The sequence below is a fragment of the Lycorma delicatula genome, chromosome 4 (assembly GCF_047948215.1).
Source record: "Lycorma delicatula isolate Av1 chromosome 4, ASM4794821v1, whole genome shotgun sequence".
Classification (NCBI taxonomy): Eukaryota; Metazoa; Arthropoda; class Insecta; order Hemiptera; family Fulgoridae; genus Lycorma; species Lycorma delicatula.
This window is the reverse complement of record NC_134458.1, coordinates 198,631,011-198,649,812: the sequence shown is the minus strand read 5'-3', so window position 1 is coordinate 198,649,812 and position 18,802 is coordinate 198,631,011. Positions and strand designations below refer to the sequence as shown.

The 18,802-nt window shown below is 31.9% G+C and overlaps 1 protein-coding gene across 10 annotated transcripts in view; it reads right to left on the bottom strand.

The window, feature by feature from the left end:
- osp (myosin phosphatase Rho interacting protein outspread) overlaps positions 1-18,802 on the bottom strand; it is a 679,682-nt gene that overhangs the window by 71,014 nt on the left and 589,866 nt on the right. For all 10 annotated transcript variants that reach the window (XR_012756241.1, XR_012756240.1, XR_012756239.1 and 7 more), the window contains one exon: positions 1,223-1,378. Coding sequence is in view for 7 of the 10 variants with exons in the window: in XM_075364979.1 (XP_075221094.1) it covers positions 1,223-1,378 (156 nt within the window). In the remaining 3 variants the exon portion in view is untranslated. The remainder of the gene's footprint in view (positions 1-1,222; positions 1,379-18,802) is intronic.

The following is an 18,802-nucleotide window of genomic DNA, read 5'->3' as shown; positions in this document are numbered from 1 at the left end:
CCTAATCCAGCTTAGAGTGATTAAAAACTAATTAATGGTTAATCCTCAGGCATACTTAGCTGTAATCATCTTAAAAATATTGTAGCAGTCAAATGCTTCATCTTCAGTGATAATTGAAATTAAAAGCATGATATTAAGCCATATTATCTCCTGTAATGTCAACAATAGAACATGGTAGCTTTACTGTTCTACATACCCAAAATTTACAGAGAAGATAAACCACTGATTTTAACTTCTATTATAATGTAACTTACATAACTGGAATTGAAACAATTCAGTTAAATCTACTTTTTCATTATATTATCTTTTGTGACATTTTTATACTAACTGATAATTTTTGTATTTCCAGTATAATATAATTTTTAATAACAATAAAAATAATGATCCATTACTACGATAAGAATGTTTTGTGGAAGTTACAGAAACACTTGTTTCAGAGAATAGCATTCTGAAAGGTGGTGGGGGTAAAAACAGCCACATGCACAATCAATGAACCAATTTTCATAGATGGTCAAAGTTAAACCACCATTAGGCATAGTTATAATCCACATTGGTATATTAATGGGTAATAAATTTAGCAATCAGAAGAATGAAACATAAGAAGAAAAATGGTTATTTATAAATACAGGCAGTATAGTCATTTACAATAAGCCCTCAGGTTTTACAAAATAAAATACTGTCGTTGAACTGTATTGACACAATTATTTTTTTTGTTTAAAAAAGGGTTTAAATACTACAAATATTTCTTTGATAATATCAATATAATAAAAGTCATTAAAAGTGAATTATTTTAACTATCCAGGGTGCCCATGACATACCAAGGAACATTAAAATAATTCAATTATAAGAATTCATGCTACAGAACTATTTTTCATTAAACCTAATTTTTTTTTTCAGGTATATAAAACAGTACTACATACATCTTAAATATTTACAGTATTCTTGTGCAGAAACTTATCCCTTGCAAATAAGGAGTTTTACTGTTGTACTTTTTGCATCACTTGTAATAAATATGAAATTTGTGAATAGAAATACCAAGCCAAAACCAAGTTGAAAATAAACTAAATAAATTTTTACAATTTATTTATTTAAGTATTAATATTTAAAATAATCAGTTTATAATGTAAAAAAGCCAACAAACAAAAACAAACTATTATATAATGCATAATTTATTTTTTCAAAAATATTATATAGTGATAAATATAAGTAAATTTTAATATACCTTTTCTTGTATCTGTTGGAGGTGTAGGTGGCGATTCATGAGCAACAGGAGCAATAGACTGAACATCTCTATCTCTTGTAGGAAACACATCTTCTCCTTCCCAACTAGGAGGTACTGAACAGCCACCGTATCTGGTACATACTTCACTTGATGACCCTAAAATAAAATAAAAATTAAATATACATAACTAAAAATATTGTAGTTAAATATATTATTTTAAAATAGTCATAGACTAATTCTACATTTTTTTAATTTATCATCTTACGGTCATAATTATCTGCAGAAAATGTAATTGTACACTGAAAATATATATCTAAATCATACACACAAGTTCATAAACGTTTACTGTTTTAGACAATAATTTTACCGTTACGATATGGTAAGCCATATTACATTTCAATAATGGTGTTGTACAATTCCATGTTGACCGCACTTGAAACACATTGCCTTCAAAAAACATTTCTCATACTATACCATTTTTAATTACTTCCTTTACATTTCCTCTCTTTTCTAAAATTTTCCTTTTTTTCTTTTTTTTTTCATCTCTGGGACCACCGTTCAGTACTGCTTCAGAGGATGAGATGAAATGGCAATTTTGAAGTGTGTGAAAATGTCTAACCAGGGATTCGAACCCGGGACCTCTGGATAAAAGGCTGAGATACTACCACTTGCACCATGGAAGCTGGCTTTCCCTGTATTACCTACCTTTATCAATATATTTTTAGAGATTCAATAATATTTTGTAAACCCAGTTTCCTTGTAGAAGGTTTCTTATCAATGTTCTTCCATGTTTCAATTGTATAATTTATAAGATATTTTACTCATTCATTCAATTTTTAAGGTATTTATTCAGTCAAACATTCCTCAGCTACATTTTTTGCTAAAAGTCCATCACTTCACTTAATGGTTAACATTAGGCCAATAGATTTTTCATTTGTTATAATTGTTATATTCTATAATTCTAATGTGAGTTTTTATTAAAAAAATTTAATTCATAAGCTGTCACACTTTACAGCAAATAAACCAAATTCATCTCCTTATTTTTTACCTAATTCAAAAATACTGTCTAAAATATTATTTATATACAGCAGGGGGAAAATCTGGATTATTACAGTTCTGAACTGCATTATCAGTTTCATTTGCCACATCAAGCAAACAGGCAGGCTGCACAAAACTGCAATCTTAGCGAAATAACAAAAATAATATTACTATAACTATACATTTACAATAACAACATACTATGATAAAAAGTGAAGAAGGAAGACATGTAACAAAAAATACAAGAGGTGGAGGAGATTAAACTGCTATCATTCAGTTCACTTAGCCCACTGAATTTTCTTTATCTTCATCTAAATCAAAATTCAAATTTTGTTAAATCCCAACTATCCTTCTTTTTTCCACATATTCTGCCCAAGCATTTCACATAAATCTACTTTTAAACTTTATGCATTTAAAAAATAATAAAAATAAATTTTTTATGTATTTAAAAAAAATAATAAACTATCAGTTTACTTTGTTAAGATGACTAAACATTGAATTAAACTATTAGGGAGAGATTCTCCAGAGAAATCTTTTAATGATAGTTAAATAGTTATACTATACTAATAAGTTAACAAAAAGTGCCACCAGGTTTAATTAAGATAAACTAGTTTAATACCAGGTAGCTCCTAACCGGCAATATTATCTATATATACTCTATAAGTGAAATTGTAATGTAGAAAATCTTTTGTTTAAAAAGTATGAAAATTAAATATATTTTTAAATGAATGTACCTTTGCAAAATTTTGTTAATAAAGGTAAATAAATATTTTCCAAAAATTTGTTAATATTTTTTTTAATGTTTCATGCAAAATGACTTATTTTTCAGGGTGGTATTTCATTTATCAACCATTGAAAAATAATAAAAAAGAAAACTTGGATAAAAAAATGCAATGACTATGTGATAAACCCAGTAATCTATCAAAATCTATTTCACCATTCTTTTCAGATCTGTTTTGAGGAACAACAGTACAATAAAATATTTGTTACTCAATTTAACATGGATAAGAAAAATCATTCATATATCACATTAACACCACTGACACAAAATTTTGAGGACAGTAAATTTCAGTTTAGTCATATCTCATGATAACTTTTGTACCCAATAATAAAACTTCATTGCAACATATTACTCAGACTGCCAAAAAGTCAAAAGACAAGTATGAGCTTTCTTGTTAGCAGACATTGAGAGCTTACTGTTATTTCTTATAAACTTACAAAATATCACTTCTTATAGTATAAAGCAATTCTTTTCTCAATAAAGGGTTTTACTCCAAGAAATTTGTTATAGAGAATTTGGAAATGGTGATAATATACAGCACAACACCAAAGAATTCTCATGAAATGACAAGATATATTGGTGCAATTACATTCAAAAAGGACAATTAGATACAAAATACTTGAGAGGGATCTCTTTTTTTTTAGCATATTTTAAAACAAAAAAAAAAAAACATTTTTTGTCTTTTAGGACCCAAAAATACATTCCGGAATCATAGTACAATGAATAATGTCTAGAATTCCCTTAAAAAAATTATTTACACATCTTTGGTTTTTAAATTGTTTATTGTTCCTAAAAAACAGTTATTTAGAAACCGACTTTAGTTAACAATTCTTAGAATGATGATGAATAATTACTAGAGAAAAAAATTAACAAAAGCTTCAAATACATACTAGGAATTGAACCCAACACCAACGGATTTGAAAACTACACACTTAACTTTACTATTACAAGTCTCAACTAGTACAATAATAAAAATGTAAATTGATTTTCATAAATTTATAACCCTGAGGGTAGGATTAAGCCTTACTAGTGCTACTATCAGGTGATATAGAATCCTTGGTATCACTGGAAAGATGCAATATGTAACTAGATAACACAATATCTGCGCAGAGGTGTATATATGGCAGAACTAATATAAATTCAATATGAATGATCAGGGAAACAAATATAATATTTTATTCAAATTATGAATGAAATATTAATCATAACAGTGAACGTATGATATAGGAGGGATTGACAGTGGAATAAAGTTCCAATATCACTTAATGCAAAATAGTATAAACCAGTACTAACGAACACATATGTACACTACATGCATATCACTGTACTCCAAAACCAAAGATAATATTGACTTTAATAATCAATTTAATGCTAGTAATTTCTAACCGGCATTATATATAAAGGCAGCAATTTTATCCCACACAAACACAAAACAATTTAGATACATCATATATTGATCATTTTTATCGTAATATATAGCACTATTCAATATCCGTACAGTAATATGATTAACATAAATTGTGTTGGTTGAACGATAAACTATATATGCACTGAACTTTTGTTAGAAGAATATAATATAATAATATTAATAATTATATATAATATATATAAGATACAAGAACAAATATTTCTAATATTAACGCCCCTGCCACCTTTGCATTTCCTGTCCAGATTTTAATCTAACATGTAACATTTATTATCTACAGGTATAATAATTATTACAACTTCAATATTCAATGTTAATGATCCATACTATAGTAAAATAAGGATAAATAGTACCTTCCCACATTTTTGAATTTCTTTTAATCAAGTAGCAATTAAGTTAACACAAGTGCCAACAACATAACAATAAGTTTTAATAAACAATCAAAACTTCTAAAAACTTAATTATGTAAAATGCCTAAATGTGTATGATTCATTCACAACAGAAAAAAAATCCTAAAGGTAAATAAGTTCCTTACTCACTCCTTGTATTCTAAGTTGTATTACTAAATAAGTATCCATTCACAGTTTGTATTATAAATATTAAAAAAAGTCTAAATACCAAACAGAAAAATTAAAATCACTTTTAGTACATATGTTTTTGATTATGAGTTGCAAAATATTTATGGAATATAATAATTTTGGGCAGATTATACTCAGCATTTTTATAAATTGTCTTTGTTGTTATCCAAAACAGAAAATCAATTAAATCGAAATAAGAAACTGCAATAATTGTTAATTATATAATTTAGTAAACATATAAAATCACTTATAAGAAAGAGATGCATTTAAAACTGAAATATATCAAATAAGACAGAGTACTATTATTTAATACATTATTATAAAACAATAGAAAGAGTAAATAATAAAAAAAAAACCGGCAACTTGTATAAATTTCCTGACTTTATGATAAATTTTTCAACTCTATAAAGAATACTTTTTAAATAAAAAATTTATCCGCATCTTATGTATTGAATTAACATGACAAAATTTAAAGTTTGTACGAGGCTAAGTCAATTATTATCCGCAATTTAGTTAAATTTTTGTTTATGTTGGTAGTACTGTCGTACTTTGCGCAGATGACGCATGCGTGGTTTAATTGTTGTTATGTCTGTGCAGGTTTGATGCTGCTAGATTTGTTCCATTATCGCTGCCCTGCCGTTAACCATGGCTGCTCTGCTTCCTGCTTGTACCAAAGAAGAGCAACGTTCAGTGATCCGTTTTTTCTGGTCTGAAGGTGTATCAGGGGCCGAAATTCATCCAAGACTTTCGGTACAGTACGGGAACAGTGTGTTGCCGCAACGGAGTTTGAAAAATACGAATGTTTTGAAAAATTCAAAAACGGTCGCACAAGTGTTACCCACGACGAAGGAGCTGGACGACCGTTTACTGCCACAAATGAGGAAAACATTGAGCGTGCACATGAATGGTTTTCTTAGACAGACAAGTAACTATCAATGAAGTGGCACATTGTCTGCAAATTGGTCACAGTTCTGTCTACGAAATCATCCTCAACAGACTTGGGTTTCATAAAGTCTGTGCAAGATGGGTCCCAAAACAACACGCACAGTTGCATAAACAAACGCGCTTGGTTATCTGCCAAAAACATTTGGATCGGTATGGTAACGAACGGGACATCTTCTTAGACAGAATCATCACCGGTGACGAAACATGGATCCATCATTACGAGCCGGAGAGTAAACGGCAGAGTATGGAATGGAAATATCCAAATTCGCCCTGAAAAAAAAAGTTCAAGACCCTACCATCCGCAGGAAAACCAACGCTTACGGTTTTTTGGGAGTCACAAGGCCCAGTACTGGAACATTATGAGGAAAGGGGTACGACAATAAACAGTGCGCATTACAGTGAGATGCTTACTGGCAAGCTGAAGCCTGCAATTCAAAGCAAACGCCGAGGACTGCTGTCGAAAGGTGTGTTGTTGCACGACAATGCCCGTCCACACTGCTGAAACGCTCCAGAAACTCAACTTTGAAGTACCGGCTCATCCTCCGTATAGTCCTGATCTTGCCCCTTCTGACTACCACATGTTTGGTCCACTCAAAGAGGCATTACCGGACCGTCGATTTACCTCGGACGAAACAATGAAAGAAGCGGTGCATTTCTGGCTTGCAGCTCAACCGAAAACCTTCTTTTATGAGGGCATCGGGAAGCTTGTGCAACGATGGACCAAGTGCGTTGAAATGCAAGGGGACTATGTTGAAAAATGAGTACATGTAAGTTTCCGTATATGTATTGCAATTCAATTTATTACTACATTGCGGATAATAATTGACTTACCCTCGTATTTTCATGAAATATGGAGTTACGATCAATAACTGAAATTCATTATCCTCCCCACTTCTTTTAAAATGTCTATCAAATTAAGGCCCTTAGCATATTTTTACACGTGTAATTATTGGTGTATTATATGCGATCAATAATCGCAATAATACACCATTAGTTGATCGTATTAACTAATCAATTACAATAGAATTAGTGAAAACCAGCTCCAGTTGAAATTTTTATGTTTGAAATATATGGGGAAGGAGTGGCTTTCTGAAAATTTTTCTTTGAAAGTACTACTAATATGAAAACAAGAAAAAAATAAGTACAGGAAAAAATTGATACCCCCAACCTTTCTACCTTCTTGCTCGTAGCTCCTCTATAAATATGAGTTAAAATAATTTTCAATTTTATCATCAGAACAGTGTTTAAATTTTAATCTAAATGGACGAATAAAAAAGTTACTCAATATATTCTAAAGAAATGATTAATTTTTTTTTTGTACTCATTTTTTGACTGAATTTGGTAACATCTGGCTCGTTACAGATAACAGCAGCATATGATGAAACTGAAATTTAATTATCAAGCAGGATATATAATAGATAGGGATGTAGACCAAAGTATAAGTTTATTGCATTGAAATTTGGTGGTGAAGTAGAGGAAATAATTTTTTTCAATTACTTTCTTTTTATCGCTGATTTTAAGAGTTACCCGTTGCACATAACATCTGAAAACACATATATCAGGAAATACAAATGACCTAAAAAAAATGTAGATGTTGAATTTTTATCTAGAAGAAAGATTTACTGTTAAACATAAATATTGTTTTACCTACAGTATAAATAATTTGTTAATATATGTATATGCGAGAATACATGCATACAGAACTAAAAAAATTTACATCATCAAATGTGTTTACATTATTAAAAAAATAATATAAATGGCCGATACATTTTTGGTTGTCTCATCAAAATTCCATTTTGCAAAAAAAAGAAAAGAAATTTAAAAGTGAATTAAACAAATGCTTTCCCTTGTAAGTGCTAACACAACTCATTCATTACAAGTATTCAACCTTCTAAACAGCCCAACATAAGTCAGTGATGTTTCTTATTATGCAAAGTTATTTTTTGATTGATTTTAAAAAAAACAATAAACGAAACAAGAATAAATAAATAACCGACTAAGCATATAAAAGAGTGAAAGAAGCAGCATACCATTATTCTTTTAATTTTTAAGAAGTAAAATACCATATAAATTTTTGACACACGTTGTTACTTGGTAACTCCCATACAAGTATTCTTGTTTGCTATTCAATCTAGCAATATGCCTCAGGGTTACATGAATGTATGCATTTATGTATGTTTTTTTAAATGCAGGTCTTAAGAGAAATTGTCAAGATATCTTACACGTAAAGGTTGACGGTGTTAAATTCTGCTTACCTTAGTCTATCTTTGGAATAAAGATTTAATTAGCATCTTAATCGCCACAATACTCTTTTGATGGTTTGATGTAATTTTATTATTACTGTTATTTTTTCTCATTCCTTAGGCCATGTCACGAACTGACTGATAATGGTTACTCAATACACGATAAAAGTATATTATTTTTTTTTAAATACGTCTTTGTTAGGTCAGTATATTAAATATTAGTCTGTTACGTATGCTTCAAAAGGAAAAAGGAAAATCCTCCCTGCGGGTCTTAGTTTAGAACTCCTGCTTAACATAAATTTTATGCAACAGCTGATAGTAATATTGGTACAGAGAAAACTAACTTTAAGCAATGATTAGCGAAAAAACAATAGAAAATTTATTAAAGTTAAAATGATTCCTTAACAATTTTTACCTCGAATATAAAAGTAAGCAGCAGTACTGCTTACTTTTTTATGAAATTTTATGAATATTCATGTGTTCTTTCATACTTAGGTAATGGATAAAAGAAGACCATAGAGCCAATGAAAAGATGGCATTATAGTGTTAGGAGTATGTTAGAAGTAGCTGTGTAGAAGTAAAAAGGCTTTTTTCCTTTTCCTTACCCTTTTTATATCTACACGGCTTCTAACATTCTAAAGGATGTAAAAAAGGGATTTATGTTAAAAGAAGTAAAAAGGGTTCACATTACCCTTTTTACTTCTATCTATTGTATCACTAATGAAGTGATACAATAAAATATCAGTTTTATGATATATGACACGATCCAAGGTATTAGATATCGATTAGAATAAAAGATTATACTGTAAGTTATGCGCTGATAAAACAGTAAACTGTAAAATGAAAAATTGTAATTTTATAATAAAATAGATTTATTTTAATATGATAGCCATCTTCTATCATATTTATGTACCACATGATTAACAAAGTATGTCAGTCATTTCAAAACAAAAAAAAAAAAAATAAGATCAACAATTTAAAAATACTCAAAATCAATTAATTCAATATATCAAAATCAATCGATTAAATATATTTGTAAACCACATTAAAAACATATAAGCCCTATGAAAATAAGATTTGCTATATGATTGTACATAATGAAATGCATAGCTTTATCCAAAAAGCCCCTTAAGCCCCATCATAGATAGAAAATTGTTCCAAAATTCCTGGTTAGTTCAGTAATTCCCTGACAGTACCTCAGGCACCTCCAGGTCTTACATACCCTTTGTAGAGTACCTACGAACACATCATTGATCAATTCTTTTGTGACAAACAGCTTGAATAATTGTTACAAAAAATACTAACTATAACAGTATTGTTTGATATTTTCTTCCTGATAATAAATAGCCACCCAAAAATAAGTTCAGAACCATTAAAGGAAACCTTGTTATATAAACTACTTGGATACAAACCCATGTAGTATAAATATTACACCCACTTGTGTACCCATGATTGTGAGATTAGCTATCTGTACTTGCCTCACTTTCATGTTTCTCCATGTGTTAGAAGACTTCAGCCTTATATGTAAATAAAAAAAGCTGATCAAACAACATCCAAAAAAAGGAAAAATTAATAAATATTAAACTTTGATCACCTTCAATATATATTTGTTTATTTAAATACTTTCTGAACCATAAATTTTCAAAAAAAAACTTAATTTTTTGCTGTTCGCTGTGAAAGAACATTTTTGGGATGGACTGAAAAATCAATAAAGTTGACTTTCTCTTACACATTAACATAGTGTTTCAAAAAGTAAAAATTCACAATTTTGGTATGAAATTAACATTTTAATAAACAATGTAACATTTATTATATTGTTACCACATATATATCTAATTTAATATCGGCAGACGATCACGGTAGCAACTCAGATGTGAGCTTGCGCAGTATACGTTCACGCAGATGCAGCCTCACTACCGCCGCGTACTTCTCCCACCATAGCGGCGCTGCGGCCCCACAACTCTCAGGCTCCAATAAAAGAGCGTGCACAAGAGTGAATTTTCAATTCATCGTCGACCACCACCTGGAAAAGACCAAGAAGAAGAAGTACCCTGGCCGCCTCATCGTGGGACCTCCCGGCAAATGCCAACAACCCTGCTGGAGCAGCAGGCCTGGCCGGCCCGCCGAGGGAGCCGCTGGACGCGAACGCTACCTTCCCTCTCCAGCTCGCCGGGCTTCAATCACCCTGGCCGGCGGACTCAGCAGCAGTAGCCAGCCCACGTGGGATCGCTCCGGGAGAATCACCTGGGCCGCGCCGGAGAAGGACGACCGACGCCGACCCGACACTGCGGAGCTCTGGGGGACACCACTGACTGCCACGCTATAGTGAAGACCAACTGCCGCAGAGGGAAAGCCCGGTCTGACATCAATGGACGAGCCGCAACTCCCCGACTTCGTCGGAGACCAGCTTCCGAACCCAACAGCTCTTCTCAGAGCTAACGCAAAAAACGGCCCTTTTCAGGGCCAGCACAAGGTTATGAATTACGAGCCGTCGAAGCCATTCGACGACAACAGCCCTTTTCAGGGCTACCATAAGGTTAGTAAGTACCACGTGTCGTTGAAACCATTCGGCGACACTATACAAGACCATTTTTTTTAGTAACATGATAATTAACTTTTTTAGAATAAAGCATTTTCCAGTTTGAATAATTTAACCTATCAACTTCAGCTTAAAACCGACTATAATTTTTAATCACATAATTCTCTGAATAAAGTTATATGACATACTTTTTCTTAAATAATTACCACTGAAGCGTTATTACAAAGTTAAAAACGTTTTCAAAAAAAAATTACTTGATGCTTCTCATTCATGTTATTTACTTACAACTTTGTAATGTTCTTAAAACTGAAGAGGAAAGTAATATGAGTCTCAGTATAAACAACATATATTATCTTTAATAACATAAACTGCAATATAATTATAATTATTTCAAAGCAAATTAAACTTTTTTTTTTCTATTTAACTATTATTTATTTCTTGACATGCAAGGACAACAAGAAGACAGTAAAAAATCCCTATGAATATTACATATATACTAGTTTTCTACGCACCATGAAAAATGTATTATAATAACTAGACGTTTTTTCAATGTCACCCAACATTTCTATTTTATTCATAAATACATTTTTTCTACATTTGATATCTTTACTTATCTCTTTTTTTCTTACTTTCGTATAATTTTTATGTATTTATTTATGTACTTTAATCAAAGTTATCCTAGCACAGTTGTTGCACTGGTAGAGAGGGAACATAGCTCATGGGAATTGATGACACACAGACTTAATCTAAACGTAAGTCTCATATAATGCAGTAGAAAGGGGAGTATATGTGTCCTATACAAACAAAAACACATAAATATAGAAGAGCTTTTGTCATTGGTATCTGAAGTAAAAAAATATCACAGAATAAATATTAAACCATTAAATTGCAAGAAGTAGTCTATTGTAAATACTGTAATACACAATATACGCTTTTATGACAATGGGAATTCAGCATGGCAATTAGAACTGTAATAAAAGGGGTTTTACACAAGGGTACACTGGTGCTGGAATGCTGATCCAGTACTACTTTTTGGGAGAAACACAGAATGGCCCTTCGTATGAAATTTGTTTTAACTTAAACTTTGGCCTCCATTTTATTTTAACATTAAGTATTCATTCTTATCATATTTCTTAATGAAAGACATTATCACTTCCTTAAATGGTGATGATAAAGAACACTACTGTTTTTCTTGAACATATCCTACAATACTGAGCAAGTGCTGATAGTCTGTAACTTCTTTGCTTACATCTAGCAGACAGAAAGCCATATCTACAAACATGGCTTCAAAAAATATTTCTGTGGATATTAAAATTCTTTGCTTTGATTCCTGATCCTTACTTCACTTTTACCGATATGTTATTAACAAAACATGACCGAATAAAAAATATACCTAAATTATAAAAATCAGACTGCACATAATGGTCCTTTCTTTAAGGTATTAATAGGCAAACAGCAATAAAATAAATCGCTAAAAAATTAAATTAACAAAAAATTGTCAAATATTTGATATGAAAAAGATAAGCTTTACTTCTTATCAATGTAAATACGAAATGAACATGGATTTTTCATAACACTGTCGTGTTACAGTTATAGTCTACAGCCACAGGCTGTTAGACTACATTCTTCCGGTCTGCTATAATACAAAATCAAACATTCTTAACACTGGAAAATGTATGACTGCATCCCTGGTTTTACATTTTAAACAAAAGATTTAATTCTTGCATTTTTCTCATTATATTATACTCTGCCATACCTTCCTCTTAAATGCCTCTATCTGTTAGATACCAAGGTAACCTAAGGTATCAGAAACAGTACCCATGTGTGAATGCTAGGAAAACTTTACTAATTTAAAATTAAAACTGGCAATAAAGGCTTAATTTTCAAGCATCAAAACATTTTAGTTCAAAACAAACCTTATGGTCAAAAGAATACAGACGTGCTCAAATGCATACTTTCTACACTTATGAATGATTTGAGTTGATGGAATGAAATCTGTTGAATGAGCACTGCTTTATGCAAGATGTCATGCTATTTACATTCATTATGCCTATTTCTTAACTCCTCCTCTATGAATCATGAGACCTTGCCGTTGGTGAGGGGGCTTGAGTGCTCAGGGATACAGAGTAGCTGGACCGATGGTGCAACTATATCGGAGAGGTATCTGTTGAGAGCCAGACTAAGGAATGATTCCTGAAAGAGGGCAGCAGCTCTTTCAGTAGTTGTTAGGGGCGTGAGTCAGAATGACTTAAACGGCCATATCAATATCACTCAGTTCTCTGAGTACTGCGCAGCTGAAAGCAATGGAAAACTACAGCTGCTTTTTTTCCAAGAAAATGTGGCTCTCTGCATTTTCATATAGCAATGATGGAGGCGCCTTCCTTGGTAAAATATTCCGGAGGTAAACTAGTCCCCTGTTCGGATCTCCGGGTGGGGACTACTAAGGAAGGGGTCACCAGAAAATTAAAAAATAACATTCTAAGAGTCGGAGCGTGGAATGTTAGAAGTTTAAAAAAGGTTGGTAGGCTAGAAAATTTAAAAAGGGAAATGGATAGGATAAATGTGAATGTAGTAGGAATTAGTGAGGTGAGGTGGGAAGAGGAAGGCGACTTTTGGTCAGGTAATTTTAGAATAATTAACTCAGCTTCAAATAATGGGCAGGCAGGAGTAAGTATCACAATGAACAAGAAGATACGGAAGAGAATAGAGTATTTCAAAACGCATAGCGATAGAATCATTGTAATAAGGATAAAATCAAAACCTAAACCGACAACGATTGTTAATGTCTATATGCCTACAAGCGCCCATGAGGATGATGAGGTAGAGTGTGAATATGAAGAGATTGATGAAGCAATTAAACACGTAAAAGGAGATGAAAATTTAATAATAGTTGGAGATGGAATGCAAGAACGAAGTATAATTTAGTAATTGCCAACACCCAATTTAAAAATCATAATAGAAGAATATACACTTGGAAAAAGCCAGGCGATACTGCAAGGTATCAGATAGATTATATCATGGTTAAACAAAGATTTAGAAATCAACTCGTTGACTGCAAAACTTACCCTGGAGCAGACATTGATAGCGACCATAATTTGGTGATAATGAAATGTAGATTGGGGTTTAAAAGCCTGAAGAAAAGGTGTCAGATGAATCGGTGGAATTTAGAGAAGCTTGAGGAAGAGGAGGTAAAGAAGATTTTTGAGGAGGACATCGCAAGAGGTCTGAGTAAAAAAGATAAGGTAGAAAATGTAGAAGAAGAATGGGAGAATGTTAAAAAGGAAATTCATAAATCAGCAGAAGCAAACTTAGGCGGAATAAAGAGAACCGGTAGAAAACCTTGGGTTTCAGACGATATATTGCAGCTGATGGATGAACGTAGAAAATATAAGAAAGCTAGTGATGAAGAAAGTAAAAGGAACTATCGGCAATTAAGAAATGCTATAAACAGGAAGTGCAAACTGGTGAAAGAAGAGTGGATTAAAGAAAAGTGTTCAGAAGTGGAAAGAGAAATGAACATTGGTAAAATAGACGGAGCATACAGGAAAGTTAAGGAAAATTTTGGGGTACATAAATTAAAATCTAATAATGTGTTAAAAAAAGATGGTACACCAATATATAATACGAAAGGTAAAGTCGATAGATGGGTGGAATATATTGAAGAGTTATACGGAGGAAATGAATTAGAAAATGGTGTTATAGAGGAAGAAGAGGAAGTTGAGAAGGATGAAATGGGAGAAACAATACTGAGATCTGAATTTAAGAGAGCATTAAAAGATTTAAATGGCAGAAAGGCTCTTGGAATAGACGGAATACCTGTAGAATTACTGTGCAGTGCAGGTGAGGAACCGATTGATAGATTATACAAACTGGTGCGCAATATTTATGAAAAAGGGGCATTTCCGTCAGACTTCAAAAAAAGTGTTATAGTCATGATACCAAAGAAAGCAGGGGCAGATAAATGTGAAGAATACGGAACAATTAGTTTAACTTGTCATGCATCAAAAATCTTAACTAGAATTCTATACAGAAGAATTGAGAGGAGAGTGGAAGAAGTGTTAGGAGAAGACCAATTTGGTTTCAGGAAAAGTATAGGGTCAAGGGAAGCAATTTTAGGCCTCAGATTAATAGTAGAAGGAATATTAAAGAAAAACAAACCAACATACTTGGCGTTTATAGACCTAGAAAAGGCATTCGATAACGTAGACTGGAATAAAATGTTCAGCATTTAAAAAAAATTAGGGTTCAAATACAGAGATAGAAGAACAATTGCTAACATGTACAGGAACCAAGCAGCAACAGTAATAATTGAAGAACATAAGAAAGAAGCCTTAATAAGAAAGGGAGTCCGACAAGGATGTTCCCTATCTCCGTTACTTTCTAATCTTTACATGGAACTAGCAGTTAATGATGTTAAAGAACAATTTAGAATCGGAGTAACAGTACAAGGTGAAAAGATAAAGATGCTACGATTTGCTGATGATACAGTAATTCTAGCCGAGAGTAAAAAGGATTTAGAAGAAACAATGAACGGCATAGGTGAAATCCTACGCAAGAACTATCGCATGAAAATAAACAAGACAAAACAAAAATAATGAAATGTAGTTGAAATAACAAAGATGGACTGATGAATGTGAAAATAGGAGGAGAAAAGATTATGGAGGTAGAAGAATTTTGTTATTTGGGAAGTAGAATTACTAAAGATGGACGAAGCAGGAGCGATATAAAATGCCGAATAGCACAAGCGAAACAAGCCTTCAGTAAGAAATATAATTTGTTTACATCAAAAATTAATTTAAATGTCAGGAAAAGATTTTTGAAAGTATATGTTTGGAGTGTCGCTTTATATGGAAGTGAAACTTGGACGATCGGAGTATCTGAGAAGTAAAGATTAGAAGCTTTTGAAATGCGGTGCTATAGGAGAATGTTAAAAATCAGATGGGTGGATAAAGTGACAAATGAAGAGGTATTGTGGCAAATAGATGAAGAAAGAAGCATTTGGAAAAATATAGTTAAAAGAAGAGACAGACTTATAGGCCACATACTAAGGCATCCTGGAATAGTCGCTTTAATATTGGAAGGACAGGTAGAAGGAAATAATTGTGTAGGCAGGCCATGTTTGGAATATATAAAACAAATTTTTAGGGATGTAGGATGTAGAGGGTATACTGAAATGAAATGACTAGCACTAGATAGGGAATCTTGCAGAGCTGCATCAAACCAGTCAAATGACTGAAGACAAAAAAAAAAAAAAATTTCTTAACTATTTTCAATGATTTTATTGGCTATATCAATATCTAATTAAACAAATCATTGGGAAAGGGTATGTGCTGTACCGTTAGCAGATGAGATAATGTCTGTAAGGTATAACACCAAAAATATTCTGTCAAGTATCTTTCCGTTAAGCCTAAGAAAATTGGAAAAAATAAGCCTACATGACACAAAATTAATTATTTGGTTTTATATTCAGGTGATTTTAAAATATGGAAGTTATAGGTTCCATAAAATTAGAACAACACTAAATAAAACTCGCCTAAATTTATATAAACAAATGATTTACAAATACATCATTTTTCTTTCAAAATCAAAGCGGTTAGCACATAAAGAAGGTAGACTAACCAGCCAACCATCAAACACCCACTGTGTGAAGTAATTAATGATTCAGAGATAAAATAAACTTAATTACAGTAAGGTGAGTAGAGGTGAAGAAAAAGAAGAAGAATAAATGAGAATATATTCTTAATTCCTTTTTTATTTTTAAACCCGTAGCTACAAATTATAAGTTGTTGAGTACCTCCATTATTTCTCAATAAAAAAAAATCCTATATTATATAGAAAATTCTACTACTATTTGTCATCTTCTAATGATAAGAATGATTAATCATATTCTTAATTTAAAAAAAATGACATTATCATTGAAATATTCCACATTAAAAAAAAAATTATCTCCAAAAAGCTATTTTCTTTCAGTGTAATTAGGTAAATAATAAGAATTATTATAGTTCTAATGCAGACACTCCCAGAATTTTGAAGATAAAATTAAAGCATTATAATTATAGAAAAACAAAACCCTTGAATAACTTTTATATAGTTAGATAAACAAATGAAGTACCTGCATCTGTATCTATAATATTTTGGAATTAAATTTTTTTTAAGAACTTGTATATAACAAAATACTTTATGATAGCAAAAATTAAGGCATTAGGAAAGCCAGAATGGTAAAGAAAGTAGGAATTAGAAATGTGGTATTCTATAAGAATGTTTAAAATGACATAGTTTGTTAAGATTTTAACTGATAAGTTTTAAAATGAATTGAAAAGAAAAACTGTGGTAAATTCTTATTAGAAGAACTAGATTGGTAGGTCATACATTAAGGAATCCAGAATTAGATAATTTAGTAACAGAAGGAAGAGTAGAATGTGATTATTTAGGGAAATAAAAGAATTAATAATACAAGAAATAGATGTAATGAATTGACGAAAGGCAGATATCAGACTGATCCATGACTTTCAGATATGGTCTTACTGAAAACACAAGGAACTGTTGTATGAGTATATCCATTTCCTTACTGCTCACTGGTGTTTTAAAACATACCTGTGCATGCAAATGCTGAGACCCTACATGGAAGGGAGGATACCTCAAAACACATAGCGTTCATGTGCAATCGGTTCCTGCAGCATACAGTAGCATGCCGGAGAGAATTCGTCATGCTTATCCTAGAGAACAACACTGGGACTATGCTGCAGACCAAATGATTGTGGCTCACAGTGCCCATGATGTCTGTTAATATCATCCAAACAAAGGTGGCGGTAAAAATCTAGGGGTGAATAATTCCCTCTGAGTCTCCCTAGGGGCAGGTCCCTGGCCCCAAAGTTGAGGTAAAAAAAAGGCCACAGGACCCTGATGGATTTGAGGTGTGGGTTTGAGTAATGGGAGTGTGGATGGAGATAAGACAGATGAGGTGCTGAGATAATACAGTAAGGTGGCCCTGAAATCCCATGCTGTTGAGGGGGATGGGTTTTAGTGAGCAGGTCTGCAAGGGAGAGTCCTACACTAACATGCGGCTTGAAGTCACATGTTAATTACCAAAGAGTTGCCCTCCAAAAACAAATAAAAAAAATACACTATACAGATTCCGAAGAATCCAGAAAGATCAAGGGGTAGAAACCGAATGCAACTTCATTGTTTTGACAACTGCAATTCTTTAATGCAATACACAAAACTGAATGATAAAAAAAATTTAAGAATATAACCTTTTATTTTCAGTTGACTGGTTGACGAGTGATCTGATTCAATGCTATTCTCTATTCCTTTCTGTTAATTCCTAAATCTTTCTACTTAAAAATATTTACTACATTACATATTTACAATTCATAGGTACTAAATCCCTAATTTTCTGTTGTATATATTCTAATCTTTGTTTCCATTACATTTTTTACCTTCTTTATGAACCTCCATCACCAGATTAACTAAATGCGGATGTCATAATAAATGGCCCATCAAACCAGTTCCTCTTGCTGCAAGATTCTACCTTACATTTCTTTTTGCTCCTATTCATCTTACGACCTTTTCATTTTAAATTTTATTGAGCCATCTAATTTTCATCATCTTCCTGAAACAATACATCTCAATGGCTTCTATTTTTTTCCTTTCTAATTTTACTTCTGTCCTATTTACAGTACCATAAAATATTATGATACACAAATATTTTCAAAAATATATTTCTTGCTCTTAGATCTGTATTTAATAACAACAGGTTTCTTTCCTGGATGAAAGCTGTCCTTCCCCATGTCAAAATCCTTTTAATGTTTGCATTAAATTGTCTGTGCTTTATAATTATACAATCTGTATAACATTTTTTTTTAATTTTGGTATAATAGGTTCCCTACCTTAACATTTAATTCTTCATTATCCTTCTTTCATCTCTTTTCATTCCCTTTTGTTTTACTTCACTTTGCAACTGAATTTCTCTTGAAGTAATAAATTATCTTATCTTTAATTTCTGCCAAAAGAACATATCAGTAAATCTT